This window comes from Rhinolophus ferrumequinum, chromosome 3 (assembly GCF_004115265.2).
Source record: "Rhinolophus ferrumequinum isolate MPI-CBG mRhiFer1 chromosome 3, mRhiFer1_v1.p, whole genome shotgun sequence".
Taxonomy (NCBI): Eukaryota; Metazoa; Chordata; class Mammalia; order Chiroptera; family Rhinolophidae; genus Rhinolophus; species Rhinolophus ferrumequinum.
The window spans coordinates 13,049,602-13,071,411 of NC_046286.1; the positions used below are offsets into that span (position 1 = coordinate 13,049,602).

Sequence of the window (21,810 nt, forward strand, 5' to 3'; positions counted from 1 at the left end):
GCAAACAAAAGCATTGCTCAGTGTGCCGGCTGGACCTACCTCTAGTGTCTGCTTGTTTGTTTAAATTCTCTGGCAGAGACATGCTGTCCCAGAGGGCGGGGAAACCAGCGTGAGGCTCACCCCCTGAGGGAGTGTCATTGTCCCTGTGGGCTTTGGCTGGGAATGTTTCTGAAGAAGCTCTAATCCCCTTCTCTGCCTAGCCCTCAAGTCTCTATCACCCAGAGGAGCAGGAGGAGAGCTATGTGAGCCATCAGAATCCTCCAGACCTCATTTCCCCTGCCTGTTCTCTATATCCCCACTCCACTCAGCTGGCTAAACTCCTGCTCTTCCATCAAGACTCAAGTGCCACCTCCTCCAGGAAGGCTTCCCCTACTCCCAGCAATTATGTGCTCCCTTTGGAGAGTTGCTATTTTCAGTTTATTCTTTATTTCACCTCCACCCAGAAAGCCCCTTCCACAGTGTTGCAGCCCCAGGGCCCAGCCCCAAACAGGGCTCATCGGCTGAGTTTAATACTTGCTCGTGGAATAAATATCCCGTATTACCTTCCCGATGCCCATTCCAGCCAGTTTGACTGCAGCAAATCTCCCAGGCAGGTATTTTCACTCCTGATTTACAGACCAGGAGAACTGTGGGTCAGAGAGGTTGAGTAACTCACCTAAGGTCACACAGTTAAAAAGTGGCAGAGCCAGGAGTGCCACTTGGGTCCATTCAGACCCAAAGCTGCTGAGCTGTCTTACTTAGGTGTCCCTGTATCTCCTATAATATCGGCCCAGTGCCTGGTGACTGGTGGGTCTTGGAACAGATCTACAAGTTGGAATGAAATTGCTACTAGGCAGGGCCCAGGTCGGGAGGGAGGATGTAGCTTTAGGAGCTCCCACCTTGGGACATCACCTTCTTCCCAGCAGAAGGGCTGTGGGCTGGGACAGCCATGGGCAGAATGGGGATCTGACTTTGAGGGGTCGCAAAGACGGGGGTGGGGTGTCGGCAAGTACACATGCCTGGGGCTGTCAGGCAGACGCAATCCAGGGAGACAGCTGGTGTTAGGGAATTAAACGGAGGCCCAAGGAGGAGAGGCAGAGACTTGGCTGGTGGGGCGGGGGCTGTCGTGGGTAGAGGTACTCCCCTAGACCGTGACCCTACCTGGCCCCTTTGCCCCCTCTCCTGCTTGCTCCCCATCTCATACCCTCCTTCTCCTGACTGGCTCCTCAAGGGAGCTAACCTCTCCAGCTCCCTCACCTCCCATCTAGTTATTAATTGGCATTGTTACCTGTCATCACGGGAGTCAAACCTCCAGATCTACATGTGGCTATGGTGCTGGCACTGGAAAAGAGGCCCTTCACCTTGGCGTTTGCTTTGTCTCTCCATTTCTTTGTTGCAAAGGTCTATTTAGACAGAGAGAGAGAGAGAGAGAGAGAGAGAGAGAGAGAGAGACCCACAGCCAGACAGAATTGAGGGGAACCAACCCAATTCTCTTTCCATCAGTTCAACAGGTTCGTATTCCTGCCCCTGCTGCGGGTCATATCCATATCCTTCTCTGTACATAGGGGTTGGAGAATCAAGTGAGGGAGGACTTCCTTCCATTAGAGAAACCACTTGGAGAAACGTTTAGACAACAGCAAGACTCAGTGACTCTCCCTGACTCGGGAGGGGCTCTGTCCCTTTATCCATGGATTTGGAGGTTAACTGCCCACGCCCACACGGGCTGCGAGAGCTTCCCTGGACATCAGAGGGGACAGAACTTCAGGACAAAGTACAACTATTGTGCCTTGGGCCTGATCACTACTTCCTTTGTTTGGGCCCACAGCTGGCGCCTGGCCACCTGTCACACTCTTCTCCACCTCACCCCTGCCCCTCTCTCCCACTCCCCCTCACCTAGAACACCTTCCCCTTCCTTCTAGACTCCTTCTGCACTGCGCAGAGCCAGAGGCTGAGGCCTCCCCAGGCTGGAGTGCAGCTGAGGTTGCCCATTGAGGGGACCCAGCATAACTTCTGTTTGGGCTGCTCTCTGCTCCGTGCCTCACCCCCCACCATGTTGTTGGATGAACTTGAGTCCCTCCGTGCCCTTGGGATTCTCTGGAGGGATAGTCGGTCCTGACATTCCCTGCCCTGAAGCCACCTGAGGAGGGCAGAGAAGTGGAATTAAGCTTGTGGATTAAGTCGGTGGGAAGAGAAGGTGCTGTAGAGACAAGATTTGGTCTCATGGTTATTGATTTGTTCCTTGTTCTGTGTTGTTTCTTGTTCCCGGTGTTGAAGACTCAGGTGCATTGGGCTCTCAATTTGATGATAATGTGGACCTGGGCTGGGTCCATGACAGTGTATTATTGTGAAAGCTGGGGATGCTGCACTGGGGGAGCGGGTGCAGCATCAACCCCTCTTCTCCAAGTCATCAAGATTGGAGAGGGCACAAATGGATGCAGGAACACCAACTGAAACAATCAGATGAAAAAGATGAATGGTTTTGTCATTGAAAGAATGTCCAGCCTATAGAAAAGTTTTATAAGAGTTTATATGAGCCAAAAATTTGAGGACATTCCTGGAAGCCAAATCAGGCTGTGTCTCTGAAATGAATGTTGGAGATGGGACACCCCTCCCCACTCTGGTGAAGGGTGCTCAAAACCCCTCAGGCCAGGCTGCAATTCTGCTCCCCTTATTCCTCTGATTCTTTGGGCAGAGCTCACAGAGGGAACTTCAAACAGGCCATTGTAACACACATTGCTGAACACCACCAAAGGGGGATGGTTGGCTCAAGTTGGGGGAGAGTCCTGTGGTTATTAAGTGACAATTGATGGCCACTCCTCCTGGGAACCCCTCCATCCTCCTCCCAATTTCAGGATCCTTTACTAAGACCTCCTCTTCAGGCCTCTCCAGGGGCCGAGGAAGTCTGAGAAGAGAAGGGATACAGAGCTGGTGCCACTGGGAGCCTCTTTTCTGGCCTCTGCTGGCCCCGGTGTAGGGATGACGGAGGGGGTCTCTGCCAAGGTGCCCACATCTTGAGCTCTGGAGGTGCGAGAGGCAGACCAAGTTGGGCAAGGAAGAAGTTTAGCAGCTTCCCTTCCATATCCCATGGAGCAGCTCGGAGCATGGAGTCTAGGTGAGGAAGCCTGCCTGAGAGAGGGCCAGGAGCCAACAAATAAACATTTACTAAAAAAATAAATTGTAAAAAGACCTTGTTCCTGCTGCTGGGGAGACTGCCAGGTGGTGGACTCAGGACTGAGGCATGAATGATGGAAAGGGTAGGACAGGGTTGGGGGAAGCCTGCCCCTCTGCTCATAGGGGCCTCAGGACACCACTCCTATGGAACTGGGGTACTAACGGGGTAACCTCGCACTCCCACCAAATCACAGAATCATGTGCTGCAATGGAGACTGGCTGAGTAACCTCCTTGGATCATTTTGGTCAACCTGGGGGAAGTCGCTGCATTTTCATTCTCAGCCTATGCCTTCACAGAGGCTACGTCAGTCTCAGGTCAGGCCTTGGCCAGGTCTAGATGAATAATGAGCCTGATTGGTCCCTCTCTTCCCACAGGTATCAGAGCCCCCTTTTGTTCCCTGGGGGAGCCTGGGAGCTGCTGGGTCCAAGCCCAACCAGGAATTTTTCCAGGCTGGTTTCTATATGCAAGGGTGGGGTGGGGGGGCCTTGGGGAACACTTAGAGAAGACATGGGGCGTTGGGAGAGAGAAGAGAGGCCACCAGCTGGGAGAAGTGGGCAAGGGATCCTGGGGTACTGAGGGTTGCTGAGGACAAACCCCCAATTCTGTTCAGAAGAGGAACTGTGAGCCTGGGTTGGGGCTGATGGAAGCCTTGGCCCCCAGCCTGGTGGGAGCTCCGGGCAGCTGGCCTACAGACGTTCCTTAGTGATGGTGAGTAGGTTTGAATCATCACTCAGGCCCTGGCCTCCATCCGCCCCCACCAGCCCCTGGCCTCAGTTCCCTGGCAACATCTGGGCTAGGGGAGCAGGAACAAGCGCCTCTGTCTGCCCAGCTGCCTCTCCCCTTGGGCTCTGCCAGACTCCACAGTGCATACGTGGGCTCTAACAGGTCCTCTTCCCTCTGCGCCACTGACTAACCCCAGAACCACACAGCTTCCCGTTCTTAGCCCCACAAGCTTGGCGCCAAATACTTTCCTCCAGGGACGCCTCCTTGGACACTTCCCAAAGGACCCCAATCACCCCAGTCTGTTGGCTGCAGCTCATTCTGAATGTCAGTAGGCCAGCTGAGGACTCCAGATGGGCACATTGTCCATATGGATATACCGGGCCCTCTGTGCCTAGCACTGGGCTCTCTGTACATGGGGCCATTGGAGCCCCCCAAATGCCACTGTTTGGGAGGTCAGAAATCGGGGGGATCAGGGGGTAATCTTTCACCCTCTTCCTGAGGCCCATTCCCTCTTGAGCCAGAGCTGGGGTGTGCAGATGGTAGTCACTAGGGGGCGCTCGGCCACCGCAGGGAAGCTTGGTGAACTTGGGAGAGCAGCATCTGCGTGAGTGAGGACGCGTGTGTCAGTTTGAGAGTGTGTGTGTGTGGGGGAGGGGGGACCTGAGAGTGTTGGGGGGGAGAAGAGCAGGGGTCACCTCAGGATTCCAGTAGATCTGTGTTTCTCTATCCCTACCCGTCCCTGTCCGACCCCCCATCCCCACGCCCTCTCCAATATTCCCAGTAAAGGTAGGGAACACGTAGCTCTAGAGCCCTGTCCGCATATAACCTCACTTTCCTGTTCCCTCCCGGCAAATACCGCGTGTGGGTCTCCAAGCAAAGGGGATTAGATGGGTAATTTTCAGGCGGTGAAGCTTGGTGGGTGTCAAGCTTTCTCTTCACTGGGGTGGGTGGGGGAGACTAGGATTTACTAGGTGTCCCCAGGCGAAGGCAGTGCCAACGGACCTGGCTGAGCGTGGAGCGGCTGGAGGCGGAGGGGTCTGTTTCCTCCTCGGGGGCGTGTCAGAGGCGGGGTCCGGGAGGGCGGGGACCCAACCAGCAGGCCTTTATCTAGGCGGCTGGTAGCGGTGAGAAGCGCAGAAGCTTGGGGCAGCCGGGCTGCGGGGAGGCCGCGGCTCGGGGGGCGAGTGAAGCAGGCGGCAGCAGCGCTCAGTCGGAAGACGCAGCAGCGAGACGGACGAACCCGCGGAGTCACCAGCCAGGGGTCTCCGCACTGGAATTTGATATCATTTATCTACGGTTTACCCTCCTTTTTTCTTAAACATTTTTAAAAACCGTATTCTTTTCCGTTTTAATTTATTTTTGCTTCCCATTCCCCGCTTAAATCGGGCTGACCATTTGGGGAGATTGTTCCTTTACTCCCCCAAATCACTCCGGATTTTGGAAACCAGCAGAAAGAAGAAAGAGGTAGCAAGAGCTCCGGAGAGAAGTCGAGGAAGAGAGAGAGACGGGGTCAGAGAGCGCGCGCGGGCGAGTGAGCTACGAGAGGGACCGGGGTAAAGTGAGTGACCTGCTTTTGGGGGTGACCGCCAGAGCGCGGCGTGAGCCCTCCCTCTCCGGATCCCGCATCGGACCAGCAGCGCTGACGGACAGACAGACAGACACCGCCCCCGGCCCCAGCGCCCACCTCCTCGGTGGCCGGCGGCCGACGGGGGACGCGGCGGCGAGCCGCGGGAAGGAGCCGGAGCCCACGTCCGGAGGCGGGGTGGAGGGGGTCGGGGCTCGCGGCATTGCACTGAAACTTTTAGTCCAACTTCTGGGCTGTTCTCGCTCCGGAGGAGCCGTGGTCCGCGTCGGGGCAGCTGATCAGAGCGGAACCGGGAGAAGTGCTAGCTCGGGCCGGGAGGAGCCGCAATCCGAGGAGGGGGAGGAGGAAGAAGAGAAGGAAGAGGAGAGGGGGCCACGGTGGCGACTCGGCGCTCGGAAGCCGGGCTCATGGACGGGTGAGGCGGCTGTGTGCGCAGACAGTGTTCCAGCCGCGCGCGCGCCCCAGGCCCTGGCCCGGGCCTCGGCTCGGGGAAGAAGAGGAACCCGCCTAGGCGTGGAGGAGAGCGGGCCGCCCCGCAGCCCGAGCCGGAGAGGGAGCGCGAGCCGCGCCGGCCCCGGCCGGGCCTCCGAAACCATGAACTTTCTGCTCTCTTGGGTGCATTGGACCCTTGCCTTGCTGCTCTACCTCCACCATGCCAAGGTAAACGGCCGTGCCCGCCTGGCGCTGCGGGCCGCTGCGAGTCCTCTCCCGGCTGGGGACGTGCGTGCGAGCGCGCGCGTGGGGGCTCCGTGCCCCACGCGGGTCTTTCGGCACCGGGCGCGCGGCTTTCCCGTGTATTCTCGTACGTGTAGGGGGAGGGGGCGCGCGCTAGGTGGGAGGGCACCGGGATAGAGTCTCACCGCCCACGCGGGCCCTGCCCACCCACCAGAGTCACCGCACGTACGATCTGGGCCGACCAGCGGAGGGCGGGAGCCGCAGGAGGAGGCCGAGGGGGCTGGGCTTGCGCTGCCGCCGGCTGCTGAAGTTTGCTCCCGGCCGCTGGTCCCCGAAGAACTGGAAGTCCGGGCAGCGGGGGCGGGAGCCGGAGCCCAGCGGGCAGGGGGGTGCTCGGACCTTGGACCGAGGGAGGGCTGAGAGCGTAGAGGGGGCAGGGCGCAGGCGCGAGAGGGGGCTTGCTGTCACTGCCACTCGATCTCTTCGGCCCTCTCCTCGAGTTTGGGAAAAGTTTTGGGGTGGATTGCTGCGGGGACCCCCCTCTCCGTCAGGCCACCTGCGCGGCGCCACCCCCGCTCGTCCTCGCTCGCGTCCCGCTCCGTGCCCGCCCTCCCCCGCCCGGCCGGGCGCGCGCGGCGCGGAGCCGATTACATCAGCCCGGGCTTGGCCGGCCGCGTGTTCCCCGAGCCGCCGCGGCCCGAATGGGGAGCCGGGGCGGCGAGCGGCGCCCCTCCCCCCGCCAGCCCTCCGCGGGAAGGTGACCTCTTGAGCTAGCCCCGGCCAGAGGACCCAGAGAACCCTGTCCCTTCCCGCTGTCCCTAGCCCCTAACCCCCTCCTATGCTAGGATGAATTTCCTAAGGCCCCTTGCCCAATTCCTCACTAGCGTGGAGAGAAGCCCCTGCCACCCCTTTAGTTTTTACTCCCTTCTGCTGAGAAGACCCATCTAATCTCTCTCCGGCCCCAGAGTCCAGGGAAAGGATGGTTTCTGTCAGAGTCAGGGTGCCAGGGCCCACTCGGGTGCTTTGTTGAGACTGTACCTCAAGTCCGGACTTGGTGACAGTCAGCTTCCCTCCCTTCCCCCACACTTCCGAGTGAGCTGCTCTTTAGCTTTTATGAGGGTGGGCCAAGGGAAGGTTTAAAGAGTGTCATTACCCCACTTTGCACTTTTTGTAACAATGGTTTGAAATTTGCTGTGACAGGCAGTGTAGGACTAGCCTTTTCTGAATCTTTGGAAGGAGCTCCTGCCAGCCTTGCAAACACACTTTGTCCTGGTAAAATGGGACATTGGAGCAGGAGCAGGTGGTTTTTTGGAACTCCAAACTTGCCCACCCAACTTGCTTCTCAAAGCCAGCTAAAGAGGTCATTTTTCCACCCTTCTTCTTACACCTTCCCTCAGCCAGAGTCCCCTTGGAGAGAGGCAGAAATGGGCTGGGGTCCCTGCTGCCACCCAAAGTTCCTCAGACCCTGGCACAAAGGCCTTGGCTCTGGGCCTCCAAGTTGGTGGGGGAAGGGGGGAGAGTGGCGGACTGGCCACAGTGTGACCTTCAGAGGCCCCCAGAGAAGGGCACCTGGCCCCTCCCTGCCCAGAAGCGCTCCTCCCTGTGCCCCCTGGCCTTGGAGGGGAAGTTTCTATCCCCTTTTCCTTGTTGGGGCCCAGGAGGAGTGGAGAGCATACAGAAAATGTTGGTAGAAGGAAGCCAGGGGGTGTCCTGGGGATGGGTGAGGGGCTGAGGGGAGACTCTGGGGGGCCCCTGAGGGAGGCTGCAGTTGGAGGCTATCCAGCTGGGAGTCTGGAAACTGTTATCTGACCTTGGCCCTGGGGGCAAGGCTGGGGGATCTGGGGTGCATTGGGAGTGTGTGAAAGGCAAGAGATCCAGACTGTGAGACTCCCTCTGAGAGGGTCTGCAGTTCTATGGGCTAGAGGGCACCTCTGCTGCTCTGGATCTGCCCTTGAAGAGGGGCAGGTGGGGTGGGCAGTTAGTGAGAGCTGGAGATCCTCTGGACCGGCTGGGAGAAGCCTTTGCCTGGTGCTGTCAGGTCCACATGGTTGGGCTTGTTGACCTTCACAGCTTCTGGGGAGGGGAGGAATGATCTGGTGGGGGTGGGGAGGGTTGGGGGAGGCCTCCCGCCTAGATAGTGAAGGGGGCCCCCTAGGGGTTGGGCAGTGCTAGGGCATAAAAGACTTTCCTGGTTGCATTTGAGGAAGGTGCCCAGGTGAGGGACTTGGGGACCCCTTCATTCTGGGAGGGAGAAGAAACCAGGGAGCGAAGTAGGAGTGTGAAGCTTGAGGCTTTGGAATTATGTTCAAGCCCTGGCTAGATTTGTACATGGGGAGAAATGGGGCTTCCCCTCCCCCGGGGCTTCCAGGGCTTCCAGATTTTACCTTTCAGGCAACCTGTGGGTTTGCCGACTATTCCTGGGAGCTGAAGAGTTTGGATGGGGGAGGGTGGTGCCCTTCGGTCATCTGCACCCCCTCCCTTCCCAGCACCAGCTCACCCTGGTATTTGTCATGTCAGCAGGAGAAGGTCACCATGTTGTTTTCTCGCCCCCAGTCCTTCCTTCCTGCCCCAGTCCAAATTTGTCCTCCTGTTTGACCTTAATACTTACCGGTGGCTTTGGACCAGGGAATCAGGGTGGCTGAGAGGATTCACTTACCTTAGGTCAGCAATGGGCCAGTGAGAGCCGAGAGAGGGAAATGTGGGGTAGGGGCGGGGACCTGGGCAGTGGAGCATTCTGGAGTATTCCTACTGCGTTTTGAGCCTCTCACTCCTCAGTGTCTGGTCAGTCTTCATCTTGGGCTTCCGAGTTGGAGCAGGTCAAGGGTGGTGGGTGGGCTCTGTGCTGTGGGGAGTCCACGGTGCTGCCCAGCTCCTCTCAGAAGGCTTGGCAAAGCCAGAGGCTGTGGGCTGGGAGGGCCAGGGAGGGAGCGGGGGCAGGGTGGCTTGTGTGTCCCTGCTCATGCCCATGCCTCATTCTTTTGTTTTGTCTTCAGTGGTCCCAGGCTGCGCCCATGGCAGAAGGAGAGCAGAAAGCCCACCAAGGTGAGTCCCCTGGCTCTTGGATGGGGGTCCCTTTGCCTCCTGTGGGTTGGGTGAGGAGGCCTAATTACTTCTTTTCAGGTGGGGGGAAGGAACTGGGGCCCAGGAATTCAGGGACTGGGAAAGGACGATATTAACCCTTCATTCTGGGGGACTTCCTTTCCTACTCAGGCCTCTGCTAGGAATAGGACTTATGGCCTTTTTCTCCTGCTCTTTCCAGTAAAGTTTTCTTTGGAGAGGGAACTGTGAGCACAGACCAGGAAGACAAACAGTGTTCAAGGATCCCAGATGTTGAGGGAGGTGTCCCTTGTCCCCAGGGGAGGATAGTTATTCCTTGTCACTTCCAACCCAGCCATGTTCCACCTTCGGGGCCTATGTGGAAAGGGGCTGTGACCCTTGCCACCCAGAGAGCTGGTTGTGTATGAGCTGGAGGTGCAGAGGCCCAAACTCATGGGACCCCGTTCCCCAGTGTGCATTCCTTTGGGGATGGAGAGAGGAAGCCCTGCAGCCTCCCGCTGCCCTCCGGGTGGAGGAGGTTTGGGTGCTGTGAACTTCCCTCCTGGGCCAGCAGAGGGCTGGCTGTAGCTTCTAGGCGCCCCGCCCCCCTGTCCAAGCCTAGTCGGTCTGTCTTTTGTTCCCTGCGGTTTGAAGTAGGGAGCTTGCCATTTCTCTAGGGACGCCCAGGCTCTCCCCACTACTGAATGTGAAAGGAGTGCCTGATGCCACCCCCTACAGCTCCCCACCTCTGTGGAGGGAAGGCCCTGGGGTATTCCTCCAGGCGAGCTTCCCTGACCTAAATCCAGTGGGCTTAGGGTAGTGGCCAGGGCTGTGTTTGCACTCCCAGGCCGGTTCTGCCTCTTTCCTGGCTCAGAAACCCTTTCCTTGGCCCAGGGCCTGGCTTCCCGGCCACTTCACAGCCTGTGCCACTGACAGGCCACCAGTTCCCAGTGGTCTCTATGGCCTGGGAGAGGCAAGACAAATAGTCTTTGTTGGAGAAAAGGTTGTCTTCAGAATTAAGGAATACCATGGAAGTCTGATGTTGGAGTGTCTGTGTGTCCACACCCTGTGCAAAAGCAGGGTGGCTTTCTTTGGAGGCAGTGGCTGGGGTGTGAAGGCTGTCTGAATTTGCCCCCTTCCCCACCTACGGGCCTTGGGAATTCCAGGGAGCTTTTCCAAGGAATTTTCTTCCAGGATCTTTTTACCCTCAGCTATCAGCCACCATGGCCCAGGCCAGACTTTTCTGCTATCCTATCCTGGGTGGGGCCTGTGGCCCTGAAGCCTGGGCCACCTCTGTCCTCAACCATGACGAAGTGTCAGGTCAAGAAGTCTTGATTAGTCATCTTCTTCAAGATAGACTTGGCTTAGAAAAGGACTTCTTCAGATCCCTGGTCGTGTTGGTACTCTTTTTTGACTATGCTTCACCTTAACCCTTTTGGGGGGTAGAGAAGAATTCTGTGCTGTTGCCTGGACGGGAGAAGTAGACACCTCAAGCAAGGCCAGAGACTGGCTTGGGGATCCCGACTATTTCTGTTTTCACACTTGTGGCCTCCTCACCGCCTTCACCCCCTGCCCGCTTCCCCTCAACTCTCTAAATTCTTCTTAATTCACCTATTGTGTACACAATCCTAGGCTCCTTTTCCTTTGCTCCTTGGAGGGAGGAGGAAGGGGAAGCTCAGCTACAGTCTCTGGGGAAAGGCAGCCTTGGTGAGGTTCCAAACCTTGTGTCACCTGGGCTGAGAAAAGGGAGCTTGTTCTCAGGCTAGAAATGGAAGACAAAACTCCACATTTTAGCCTCTGTTTCAGTGTCTTGAGAGCTCAGCCCAACTCACTTACACAGATGTACAGAGTCTGAGGCACAGAGAAGGAGGAACTGACTCAAGGTCACACCAAGTCCTGGCTAGAGCCCAGCCTCCTCTCTGGCTGGGTGCTGCTTCTTACCTCCTGTGTAGGGGAGACTCATTTTAGGGACAGGATTGCTATGTGAGGGCAGGCGGGGGGGCGGGGAGGGTGTGATGGTGAGTGACAGGCTGGGCCACAATTTGGAGTACTCATTCCAGAGGGAGTCCTGAGTTTATTTATTCTCAAGGGCCCGCCCCTGTGGCCCAGAATTACCCCTTCATGCTCCAATGCACCTCAGGCTCTGTGGCCAGCCTGGGAAGCTGTCTTTGCCCTGGTCTCCCTCCAGATCAGCTTCTAGAAATGCTCTGTGGCTGCAATGGCAGCACCGTTTTTTCCATGATGCAAGCAGTTTGCCCTCTTGGGCGGGGTTATCGGTGGCTGGCAGGGCCTGCTCAGTGTGCCCGCCCACTGCCACCTGCTGATCCCAAGCCGCCCCATTCACTGTGCCGGTGCCCACTACCCCCTCAGCCCATGTCTGGGCAGGGGTCTGGCAGGTGGCAAAGTGCCCCCTGAAGCTTCCCGTCTGTTTTCACATGATGTCAGCTAAGAAAGGCTTTGACGTCCGAGCCGGTTTTAACTCTACCACTTACTGGAAATATGGACTTGGGGCAAAGTTACTCAGCCTTTCTGAACCCCCCGTTCCCCATTTGTAAAATGAGCGTCCTACTAAAACCTCCTAGTACCATGTACGGAGCATTGTTTGAGATGCCCACTATGGACTACCATACACAGTAATAAGTACGCGTTAAATGATTGTTGGTCGGTTGGTAGAGTACGGCAGTGGCTGTGGAGAGGTTGTAAGGAAATGGGAAGTAGGTTGGCCAAGCTAGCTGTTTCTCCTCTCATGGGAAGCTGAGAGCACCCCCAGCGGGTATACTCCCACTCAAACTGTCCTTTGGCATCAACGTTGACCCAGGAATTGGCTCGGCCGTCACGGTGAGGCAGGGGATCAGATATGGCAGGCCATCACCCTTGGAACCTGGCAATATCATGTGATCTTTGGCGTAAAAACAGGCCTTCATCCGTGTTGACCGTGGAAACCTTAGGGAAGGACTTCAACCATAGTTGGAGGGACTTGAGGAGGTTTATGGAAGGACTTGCCCTACAGTGGGTGTCTCTCACAGAAACCCTGAGGAGTGAACTTCCTAAGCTGGTGGAGATAGGGGCTGGCCATCTTTTGTGTGACCTGCCGGGCTCATGTGTCACCCCGTCCCATGCAGTGGTGAAGTTTATGGATGTCTACCAGCGCAGCTATTGCCGTCCAATCGAGACCCTGGTGGACATCTTCCAGGAGTACCCCGATGAGATTGAGTACATCTTTAAGCCGTCCTGTGTGCCCCTCATGCGGTGTGGGGGCTGCTGCAACGACGAGGGCCTGGAGTGTGTGCCCACTGAGGAGTTCAACATCACTATGCAGGTGGGTGCCCGTGGGGCATGGGTCAGGGGGACACTTGGGAGGAGGAGCCGGACTCGCCTTGCCCGGCTCCTGGGCCTGAGTTCGTCAGGCGGAGGTGCGAAGGGTCTTGCCTCTTTGGGGAAAAATATGCCTGCATTTCCCAGTCCAGGTTTCCAACGAGCCCCGACCACCTCTTCCTCCTCCCTGACCTTTTTTGTCCTGGACTCAGGAGGAGGGTGACACCTGTTATAGCAGTGTGTTCGTGTTTCATCCTCCCTCCCTCTTTGGGGCTCTGTTTGGGAAGCTGGATGAGAGTGATCTGTGGAGAATTGAAAAGCCAGTTGTTTGGTGCTGCCTGGTGACAGGGTCCATCTCAGCCTGGACAGGGTGGGAGGGAGGCAGCTTTGAGAACCTGTGGGAGGGAGGGGCTCTTGGGTTCCTGCTAGGGATCAGGCTGAGCCTCTAGGGGATAAAAGGAGGGGAGGGGTGGGGAGTGGTGAGAATCCAGGACCTGAATTCCCAGCCTGGCCAACCCTTGTAGCCATGTCTGCCCTCAAGAGGAGCAGGGGCTCCTTGAGGTCAGCAGGGCTGGGGGAGTTGGGATGGGCCTGAGGCACTTTCTGGTACAGCCTCTGGTCCCCCTACCTCCACCACCCATCCCTGCTCTGTAGAACCCCTGGGTGCTGCGTGGCAAGAGCCACAGGGGTGTCCCATGTGGGTATGGCTGGCTGGGTCACTAACCTCTGTGATCTGCTTCCTTTTCCTCTAGATTATGCGGATCAGACTTCACAAACTCCAGCACATAGGAGAGATGAGCTTCCTACAGCACAACAAATGTGAATGCAGGTGAGTATCGAGTCACGGATTCATTCGTTCAGCAAACCGTGGCAGGGTGTCTGCTCTGTGTCAGGGTTAAGCGTATTCCATTTGTTAGCCCGTTTTCACCTTCCAAGTGTATAATCTTGGGCATTACACATTACACATTGGGCATTTGGATGTTACTTCAGTGTGCCTCAGCTTCCATATCTGTAAAGTGGGTGCAATAATAGTATGTACCTTATAGCCTTGTTATAAGGATCAAGGGAGTTATATGTAAAGAGATTAAAACTGTATTGATGTATCATAAATACTATGTTAAGTTTTTATTATTATTATCATCACCATCTGAACCCCTCTCTGTTTTGTTCTTTTCTTTTTCTCTACCCACTGCAGACCAAAGAAAGATAGAGCAAGGCAAGAAAAGTAAGTGGATATGACTTTAGTTCTTCTCCTTTTCCTTGGTCGATTTTCTTGGTTTGGGGCTCTTGGCTTCCTCTCTCAGGGGGTCTGATGGCTTCACTGGGTTAGGGAGTTGGTCTCATGAAGACATGTGGTGGCAGCAGTGGGATGGAGCAAACTCCAGGAGTATGGCTTCAGAATTAGTGACAAAACCCAGCCTGGAACCTGGAGCTTCCTTTGGGAGAGACGACGTGCTCCAGGTCTCGAGGTCATTCCTGGCCAGGACTTGAAGTTTTGGTGTATTGAGGGGCAGGGTGGACATTGGCTCCCTGGCTTGCTTTGGCCTCCCATCACCCATAGCAGGGAGAGGGAGGGGCTGGCAGAGCTCTTGTGTGGTCGACGAAACGGCCTCTTACGGTGGCTCTGTGTTGGTGCATTTGGATTTGGGGCCAGCTGGGGTGTTTTCTTGGTGCCCTCCTGTAGGAGTGAATGAGGCCTGGGACTCTCAGTCCTCTTGGCCAGGGAGAAAGAGTGGAATGTTGGTCATTTTTTGAGGCTTCCTGTTACTCAGTATGGAGGGTCGAGTCAGGATGGAGCAGGGATGAGAGGGGGCAAGGTCGGGGGTAGGGAGTCTACAGGAAAAGAGACTGAGAGAGAGCACGTCTGCCCTTTCCTCTCCCCACCCCCACCATCCTGTCTGCCCCCAGTGTTCTGGGCACATTGAAGCCCCCTAGGCCTCAACCCCTTGCCTCTTCCCTGAGTCCCCAACTTCCAGGATTGCTGGGCTAGCAGCAGTGATTTGGGAGAGTAAGCGTGTGTGCCTGTACACACACACACACACACACACACACACACACACACAGGGAGAGGGGGAAGGCGTCTGTGTGTGTGTGTGTGTGTGTGTGTGAGTGAAGACCTTCCTCCTTCCAGCACTTTCTCCCAACAAGAGGGAACAGACTTGCCTCTCACCTTGATCCCTTGCCCTCTCTTTCTTCCCCTGTGGCAGACATTCTGAAGAGCGTTCTCTTGGGCCTGGCAGGTGTGGAGAGTACTGGTTCTCTTGAGGTGGACAGGCTTCAGCCTGCCCCCCTTGCCTATTCCCCAAATGCCTGCTTTGCCCACAGGGATCGTGGGGGGCTCGCCTGGGCTCCGAAGAGAGTCTGGTGAGATGGTGCAGCAGGCTTTGACAGGCTGGGGAGAGAGCTCCCTGCCAAGTGCCGCCCAGGCCACTCCTCTCCATGCCTCCTTAATGCCCACCCCACCCTCCTGCCAGCCTGCCTGGGGCTCTGAGGACATCCAGCCCCACCTCTCAACTCAGGTTATGGCTGGGCAGGCAGGTGATTTCTATGTACTGCCCTTGGTTTTGTGCCAGCCCCCAAGTGGAGCTGCTTTCTCATATTTGCAGAGGCAGGGCCCCTTGTTATTGCATTTAGAGGTGAAGACAGAAGCACAGCCTTGGTACCCTTACCCGCCATCCGTTCCCCCAATCATGTCAGGTCTCTGACCGAATCCCCAAACTCTGGCCTACCTTTTATAGCCCCCCTGACCTTCAGGGTCAGTCTTGTACATGGTGCTTTGCCCCATGCCTGGGACCAGGAGACACCATTGAGCATGGGGCCCTTTGGAGCCTGTGTCCTCCACCCAACCTCTGCTCTCTACCCAAAGCCTTGTTGGGGGCTGGGTTTGCCGCCCCAGGGTGGCCAAAGTGAGAAGAAGGAGCCATCGAGTGCCTGCTGCCCCAACCCACGTGTGTGCAAGCTCTTTCCTGGAGCCCACCTGCCTTCAGTCCCCTGAGCGTATCCTGTATCCTGCCTTCCTCACTGCTGCTTTTCCTCTCCCCTGCCCCCTCTCTCTCTGGCTCTGTTTTTTTATTTTCCAGAAAATCAGTTCGAGGCAAGGGAAAGGGGCAAAAAAGAAAGCGCAAGAAATCCCGGTATAAATCCTGGAGCGTGTATGTGGTGCCGCTGCTCTCATTCCCTGGAGCCTAACCAGGGCCCCCAATCTAACTCCTGCCCATAGGACCCCTTAACCCTCCTCCCTCCCTCCCTTTCTCCCTCCCTGGCTCTCATCCTCCCCACTGCCCCAGTGTCTCTCTCTCACTCTCACTCCACTAATTGGCACCAATGGGTAGATTTGGTGGCGGCGTTGCTGGTCCAAGGTTGGGCTGGGTGGGTGGGCAGAGGGGGCCAAGAGGAATCACGGAGGGGGCTCTGGCTTGGCTGGGCACTACCTTTCTCTCACCCACTGGGCACTGGTGACGGGCCCATGTTGGCACAGGTGCCCGCCAATGGTACCTGCTTACCCAACTGGCTTCCACTGCTCTAGGCTTCTGCGCTTGTCTGGAAGCTGAGGGTGGTGAGGAGGGCAGACCAGGTGTGAGGAAGGGGCTTGAATGACCTGAGGCAGCTTGTTGTTGCTGGAGGAGGAGGTTGGGTGGGTTCAAGCACCATTTGGCAGCCCCTCTTATGGACTTAGGGCCTCTGGAGGGGAGTCCCCTAGTCCAGCCCAACCATGACACACACAGAAGCCTCCCTGTAGGGCAGCTGCTTCCTCTGGATTGGAGGCTGTGGTGGACCCTGCTCGGGGCCCTTTGGCCGCCAGTGGCCTGGCCTGTGGACACTGCCTCTGGGCCCAGCCCGCTGTCACACTCTATTTCAGCCCACCTCTGGTGGCAGAGCCTGGGCACGAGCCCTCCTTGCACAGGGAGAAGGTGGCCCCCAATTGCCGTCTCCATCAGGTGAAGAGTCAAGGTGTACTCTTTTGGGGACAGTAGCTGTTGGGGCCCTGTGGCCTGAGACTTGCACTTGTCCCCATGGAACCACGTTGCCCCTTACTGCAGCCCTTTCCTTGCACTCTCTGCCCGTCTGTGTCCGCCTCTTCCTGCGGGCAGGCTTCCTAGCCATTGCTGCCTCTTTCCGCCGCTCTCTCTGTCTTCTGCTGTAGCACTTGGTTCTTTCCAGGGTGTGGAAGGATGTGGGGGCCCACGAGCCGGGTGGGGGTGCCGCTGTGCACACGTTAGGGGATGTTGCATGGGTTTTTTTTCTCTCTCTCTGCTGACGCTCTAGCTTAGATATCTTTCCTTTTGCCTTTTTGCAGTCCCTGTGGGCCTTGCTCAGAGCGGAGAAAGCATTTGTTTGTACAAGATCCGCAGACGTGTAAATGTTCCTGCAAAAACACAGACTCGCGTTGCAAGGCGAGGCAGCTTGAGTTAAACGAACGTACTTGCAGGTTGGTTTCCAGAGGGTGAGCGAGTCAGAGAGGGGCTTCACACAGAGGTGGAGAGAGAGAGAGAGAGATAGAGAGAGAGAGAGAGAGAGATTGAGAGATTGAGAGAGAGAGAGAGAGAGAGAGAGAGAGAGAGAGAGATAGAGAGAGAGAGAGAGAGAGAGAGAGAGAGAGAGAGAGAGAGAGAGAGATTGAGAGATTGAGAGAGAGAGAGAGAGAGAGAGAGAGAACACGCGCGTGCGCACGAACGTACCTGAGAGGGGCCAGCTGCTTGCTCGGCTTCTAGCTGCCTGCCTGGTGACTACTACCTTCTTGGCTCGCAAGGCCTCTGCGGTGGGTGGCGGGCGCTGGCCTGGCCTGGCAGGGCCCGTTCAGAGGTGGCCCTGGTTGCCTGAGTGGGTAGACTGGCGTGGCCTAATATGGTGGTATGGACGCAAGCTGTGTGTTGTGTCCCGTGGTCCTGCTCGTGGTTGGCTGTTGGTCCTGATGTTGTGATGACTACCTTTGCTACTAATACTGAGGGCCCTTCCCGTTGTGGGGGACGCTGCGATGTACAAAGTGAAAACACTCTATTGGGGGCCTTGCCCTCTGAAGTCTACACCACTGGGCTGCTCATCCCTCAGTGTCTCTCCACAGGGGGCAGGGGTTGAGTCCCTCCTCAGACTGGGGTTCTGGAGGGCATGGGCTTTGGCTGTTGTTGGTTTAGGGCAGGTAGGAGATGTAACATCTGGGGACACTAAATATCTTTAACACCTAGTAGTCATGGTGACGACCTCAAATAGCCCACATATTTCCAGATGCCCCCAGGACGGGTGGAGGGAGGGGCCATTAGACTGAACTTCTCATACCCTGGGCCTGGTTTTCATTCACCTGTGTGACACCCACCCCTCCCATTCTCACCTCCAAGGCATCTGTATCTCTGTTCCTTGTCCACAGTGGGGACCAAGGAAGTATCGATTGTGTGAGTGAATATAAGAGGGAGTTCAGGGAGTGAGGTCAGGAGCACTGGGCCATCTTGGCCTGTCCTCAAAGGCAGGGAGCCTCTGAGCCCGCAGAAGTGTTACCCAGAGAGGAGGGGCTTGTATGGGGATTCCCCCAGGCAGGGCCAGGGTGTCCCCTGGCTTGTCCAGATGCTCCATTAACCAAGTCCTTGGAGTGTGGCTGCCTCTTCCCACCCACCATGTTCCTGTGGCTTGTGAGTGTTCAGAGGACGCTGACCAGGTCTTGGGGTGTTGGTGTGGGGCTCTGTCTGTTTTGGCAGTATGTGAAGACAGGAAGTGTAGACTAGAATTGGGGTGGGGTCTCGGCCTAACTCCAGGGCTGGATGAGGGGTCTCCATCCCCCCCAGAGGCTTCATGGGACGTAAGGGACTTGCCATTTTAGGGTTTCTATAGAGATGATTCTGCAGAGAGACTGACTCTCTGGGATGGGAATGTCTGAGGTAACCTGGGAACTAATTGAAGTTACCCCGACTTCCAGAGACCTTCCCCCACCCCTGACCTGGCCGTATGGGGAAGTTCAGTACCTCAACCTGGAGGCTTAGAATCCCGATTCCCACGGTCTCAGAAGGGCAGGGCCTGCTCAGAAAGGCAGGGTCTGCTCTTTACCCTCCCCTCACAGTTGGGAGGGTAAAAGACAGAAGACCAGGGCCAGGGGCATAATGAGAAAGTTCTAGGAGTCTCTTCTGCTTCTGTGCGAGTAGCACAGCCACCAATTTGTCTCTCCCCGCCCTGAGTTAAGTAGCATATTAGGAAGGAAAGGCAGCCTGGGACCCAGGGCCAGCTGCTGCCAGTAAGCTCAAGAAGGATGAGGCTTGTAGCCCAGGCTGGGGAGAGGGCATGGAGAAGGGAGCTGTGTCCCTCACCTTCCTGGGGCCTCAGACCCCGCTGGCTCCCCCTCCCTTGGGAGCCTCCCTTCCCCAGGGGCAGTGCCTTGCCTTCAGCTGGCTGTGCTCTTTCCCCTGGCTTCCCCAAAACAGCCCCATAGAGACTGAGCTGAAACACCTCTTTCAGGGCAGGGACCCTTTCCTGATGAACTTGGTCCAACTCTGATCACCCATCAGCTCTTAAAAATGTCAAGTAGCGACCGTTCTTTAGTACTTACTCATTTGTTGCATGTGATGAGATGTCCTCATGTTCTTGTTTTGTCTCAATAAGATTGTAAGCTTTAGAGAGCAGACTGGGAGCCCTGGGCATAGCTACTCCTCAGACAGTAGCTCAGACAGGCCGGGGGTGGGGGGGGCCCCTCGGACAGGGGTGGCTTTCTCCCTCGCCCCAAGGCTCCCTGAGGCAGGACCTGTCTGCTGCAGGGACTCTGGCTGCCAGGAAGGGCAAGCTGCCTACCTCACCACCAGGTCTCCTCACCTGGCCCTGACACCTGGCCTCTGTTTTCCGTTCCCTGCAGATGTGACAAGCCAAGGCGGTGAGCCCGGCTGGAGGAAGGAGCCTCCCTCAGGGTTTCGGGAACCTCTCACCAGGAAAGATGGCTACAGAATGACTGATAGAAAAAGCACGCCGCTGCCACCACACCACCATCACATCGACAGAACAATCCTTAATCCAGAAACCTGAAATGAAGGAAGAGGAGACTTGCGCAAAGCACTTTGGGTCCGGAAGGCGAGACTCCGGCAGAAGCATTCCCGGGCGGGTGACCAAGCACGGTCCCCCTTGGAATTGGATCGCTATTTTATTTTTCTTGCTGCTAAATCACCGAGCCCGGAAGATTAGAGAGTTTTATTTCTGGGATTCTTATAGACACACCCACCCACATACATAACGTTTATATATATATATATATATACACATATATATATATTATATATATAAAAATAAATATATATATTTTATATATATAAAATATATATATTCTTTTTTTAAATTAACATTGCTAATGTTATTGGTGTCTTCACTGGATGTATTTGACTGCTGTGGACTCGAGTTGGGAGGAACATGTTCCCACCCAGATCCCGACAGGGAAGAGGGTGGGAGGAGAGACTCTGGCATCATCTTTTTGACCCTCTTAGGGAGGCCAGGGTCCCCTCCTTTGCCTAGGAACATGCAAGGCCAGGGCATGGGGGCAAATTTGGCCTGCTTTTGGGAACACCGACAAACCCAGCCCTGGTTCTGAGCCTCTCCCCCAAGTCAAATGGACAGAAAGACAGACGACAGGTACAGGGAACGAGGATGCTAGCTCCCAACAGGAGTTTGGGGAGCCTCAGGACACTTCTGTGCTTTGGGGATCCCCACCACATGCTGCACGGGAATCTTGCTCCCAGAGGCACTGCTTGGAAGATTTAGGAGCCTGGGCAGCCTTTACCTACTCTCACCTGCTTCCGAGAAGCCCGGGAGGCCACTGACAGATGTCTTGGAGAAGACAAAAGAGACATTGGTGGAAGACGGATAGCCCGGTGACAGCTCGTCGTCCGAGGGAAGGGCCTCCTGCCTTGGTCCTTTCCCTATTCTCCTTCCTGGGTGCAGCCCAGGAGGGCCTGATGTCCTCAGACCATTGAAACCACTAGTTCTGTCCCCCCAGGAGACCTGGCTCTGTGTGTGTGAGTGGTTAACCCCCCTCCGTCCCCCAACCCAACCCTCCCCGCGGCACAGAGAGACAGGGCAGGATCCACATGCCCACCATGGAGGCAGAGAAAAGAGAAAGTGTTTTATATACGGTACTTATTTAATATCTCTTTTTAATTAGAAATTAAAGCAGTTAATTTAATTAAAGAGTAGGGTTTTTTCAGTATTCTTGGTTAATATTTAATTGCAACTATTTATGAGATGTATCTCTCTCTTGCTCTCTCTCGCTCTCTCTTATTTGTACTGGTCTTTGTGTATAAAATTCATGTTTCCAATCTCTCTCTCCCTGATCGGTGACGGTCATCAGCTTGTCCCGAACAGATATTTAATTTTGCTAACACTCAGCTCTGCCCTACCCTTTCCCCTGGCTCCCCACCACACATTCCTTTGAAATAAGGTTTCAATATACATTTACATACTATATATATATTTGGCAACTTGTGTTTGTGTATATATATATATAGATATATATATATATGTTTATGTATATATGTGATTCTGATAAAATAGACATTGCTATTCTGTTTTTTATATGTAAAAACAAAACCAGAAAAAATAGAGAATTCTACATACTAAATCTTTCTCCTTTTTTAATTTTAATATTTGTTATCATTTATTTATTGGTGCTACTGTTTATCCATAATAATTGTGGTGGGAAAGATATTAACATCACATCTTTGTCCCTAGTGCAGTTTTTCGAGATATTCCGTAGTACATATTTATTTTTAAACAGCAACAAAGAAATACAGATATATCTTAAAAAGCATTTTGTATTAAAGAATTTAATTCTGATCTCAAAGCTCCTCCTGGTTTCTCCTTCTCCATTGAATCCTTGTTCCAGACTTCCTCCTGCCCCCTTTCCCTCTTCCCTTGGGAAATATGGCATTTATCTTAGGTCTGGGAAAAGGGATCCCAGGTGTGTTATATATGGGGCCCCCTACCTCACTGTGCTGGGGCCCAGAGTCCTTCCATTCTGTCTGGGCTGGTCCTGAGGAACCTGTCCATTCTCTTCCATGATACAGTGTGTGTGTGGTGGGGTTGGGGGTTGCGGGGAGGGGGCGAGTGCTCTGGAAATGGGGGAGGGAGAGACAGCTCCTTAGATAGGAGCCAAGGCCCTGCGGTGAGTGGTGCTGCCTTCAGGAATCACGTGATCCTGGCCCTGTCCCTTGATCAAGGAAGGAACAGGCCATGTGTCTGACCTTGCTGCCCAGGGGACAGGAGAGAGCCGGGTTTGGCTACAGGGCCCTGTGGGCTACAACAGGCTGAGAGTGGGAAGCGGTTGCTCACAGGGGCTTGGACCCCAGGGTGTAATTTAGTTTTACTT

General features: G+C 55.5%; 1 protein-coding gene across 4 annotated transcripts; it reads left to right on the top strand.

The window, feature by feature from the left end:
- Window positions 1–5,006: 5,006 nt before the first annotated feature.
- On the top strand, window positions 5,007–21,285 carry VEGFA (vascular endothelial growth factor A). Of its 4 annotated transcripts, none has more exons than XM_033096475.1 (8): window positions 5,007–6,119; window positions 9,128–9,176; window positions 12,293–12,489; window positions 13,238–13,314; window positions 13,681–13,710; window positions 15,566–15,637; window positions 16,783–16,914; window positions 19,315–21,285. In XM_033096475.1, exons 1-8 carry the CDS (start codon window positions 6,054–6,056, stop codon window positions 19,334–19,336), a joined length of 645 nt encoding a protein of 214 aa, XP_032952366.1. In that variant the 5' UTR covers window positions 5,007–6,053; the 3' UTR covers window positions 19,337–21,285. The 4 variants fall into 4 exon arrangements, with proteins under 4 accessions (XP_032952366.1, XP_032952374.1, XP_032952381.1 ...); XM_033096483.1 differs by having other exon boundaries at window positions 15,566–15,619; XM_033096490.1 differs by lacking the exon at window positions 15,566–15,637.
- Window positions 21,286–21,810: the final 525 nt, after the last annotated feature.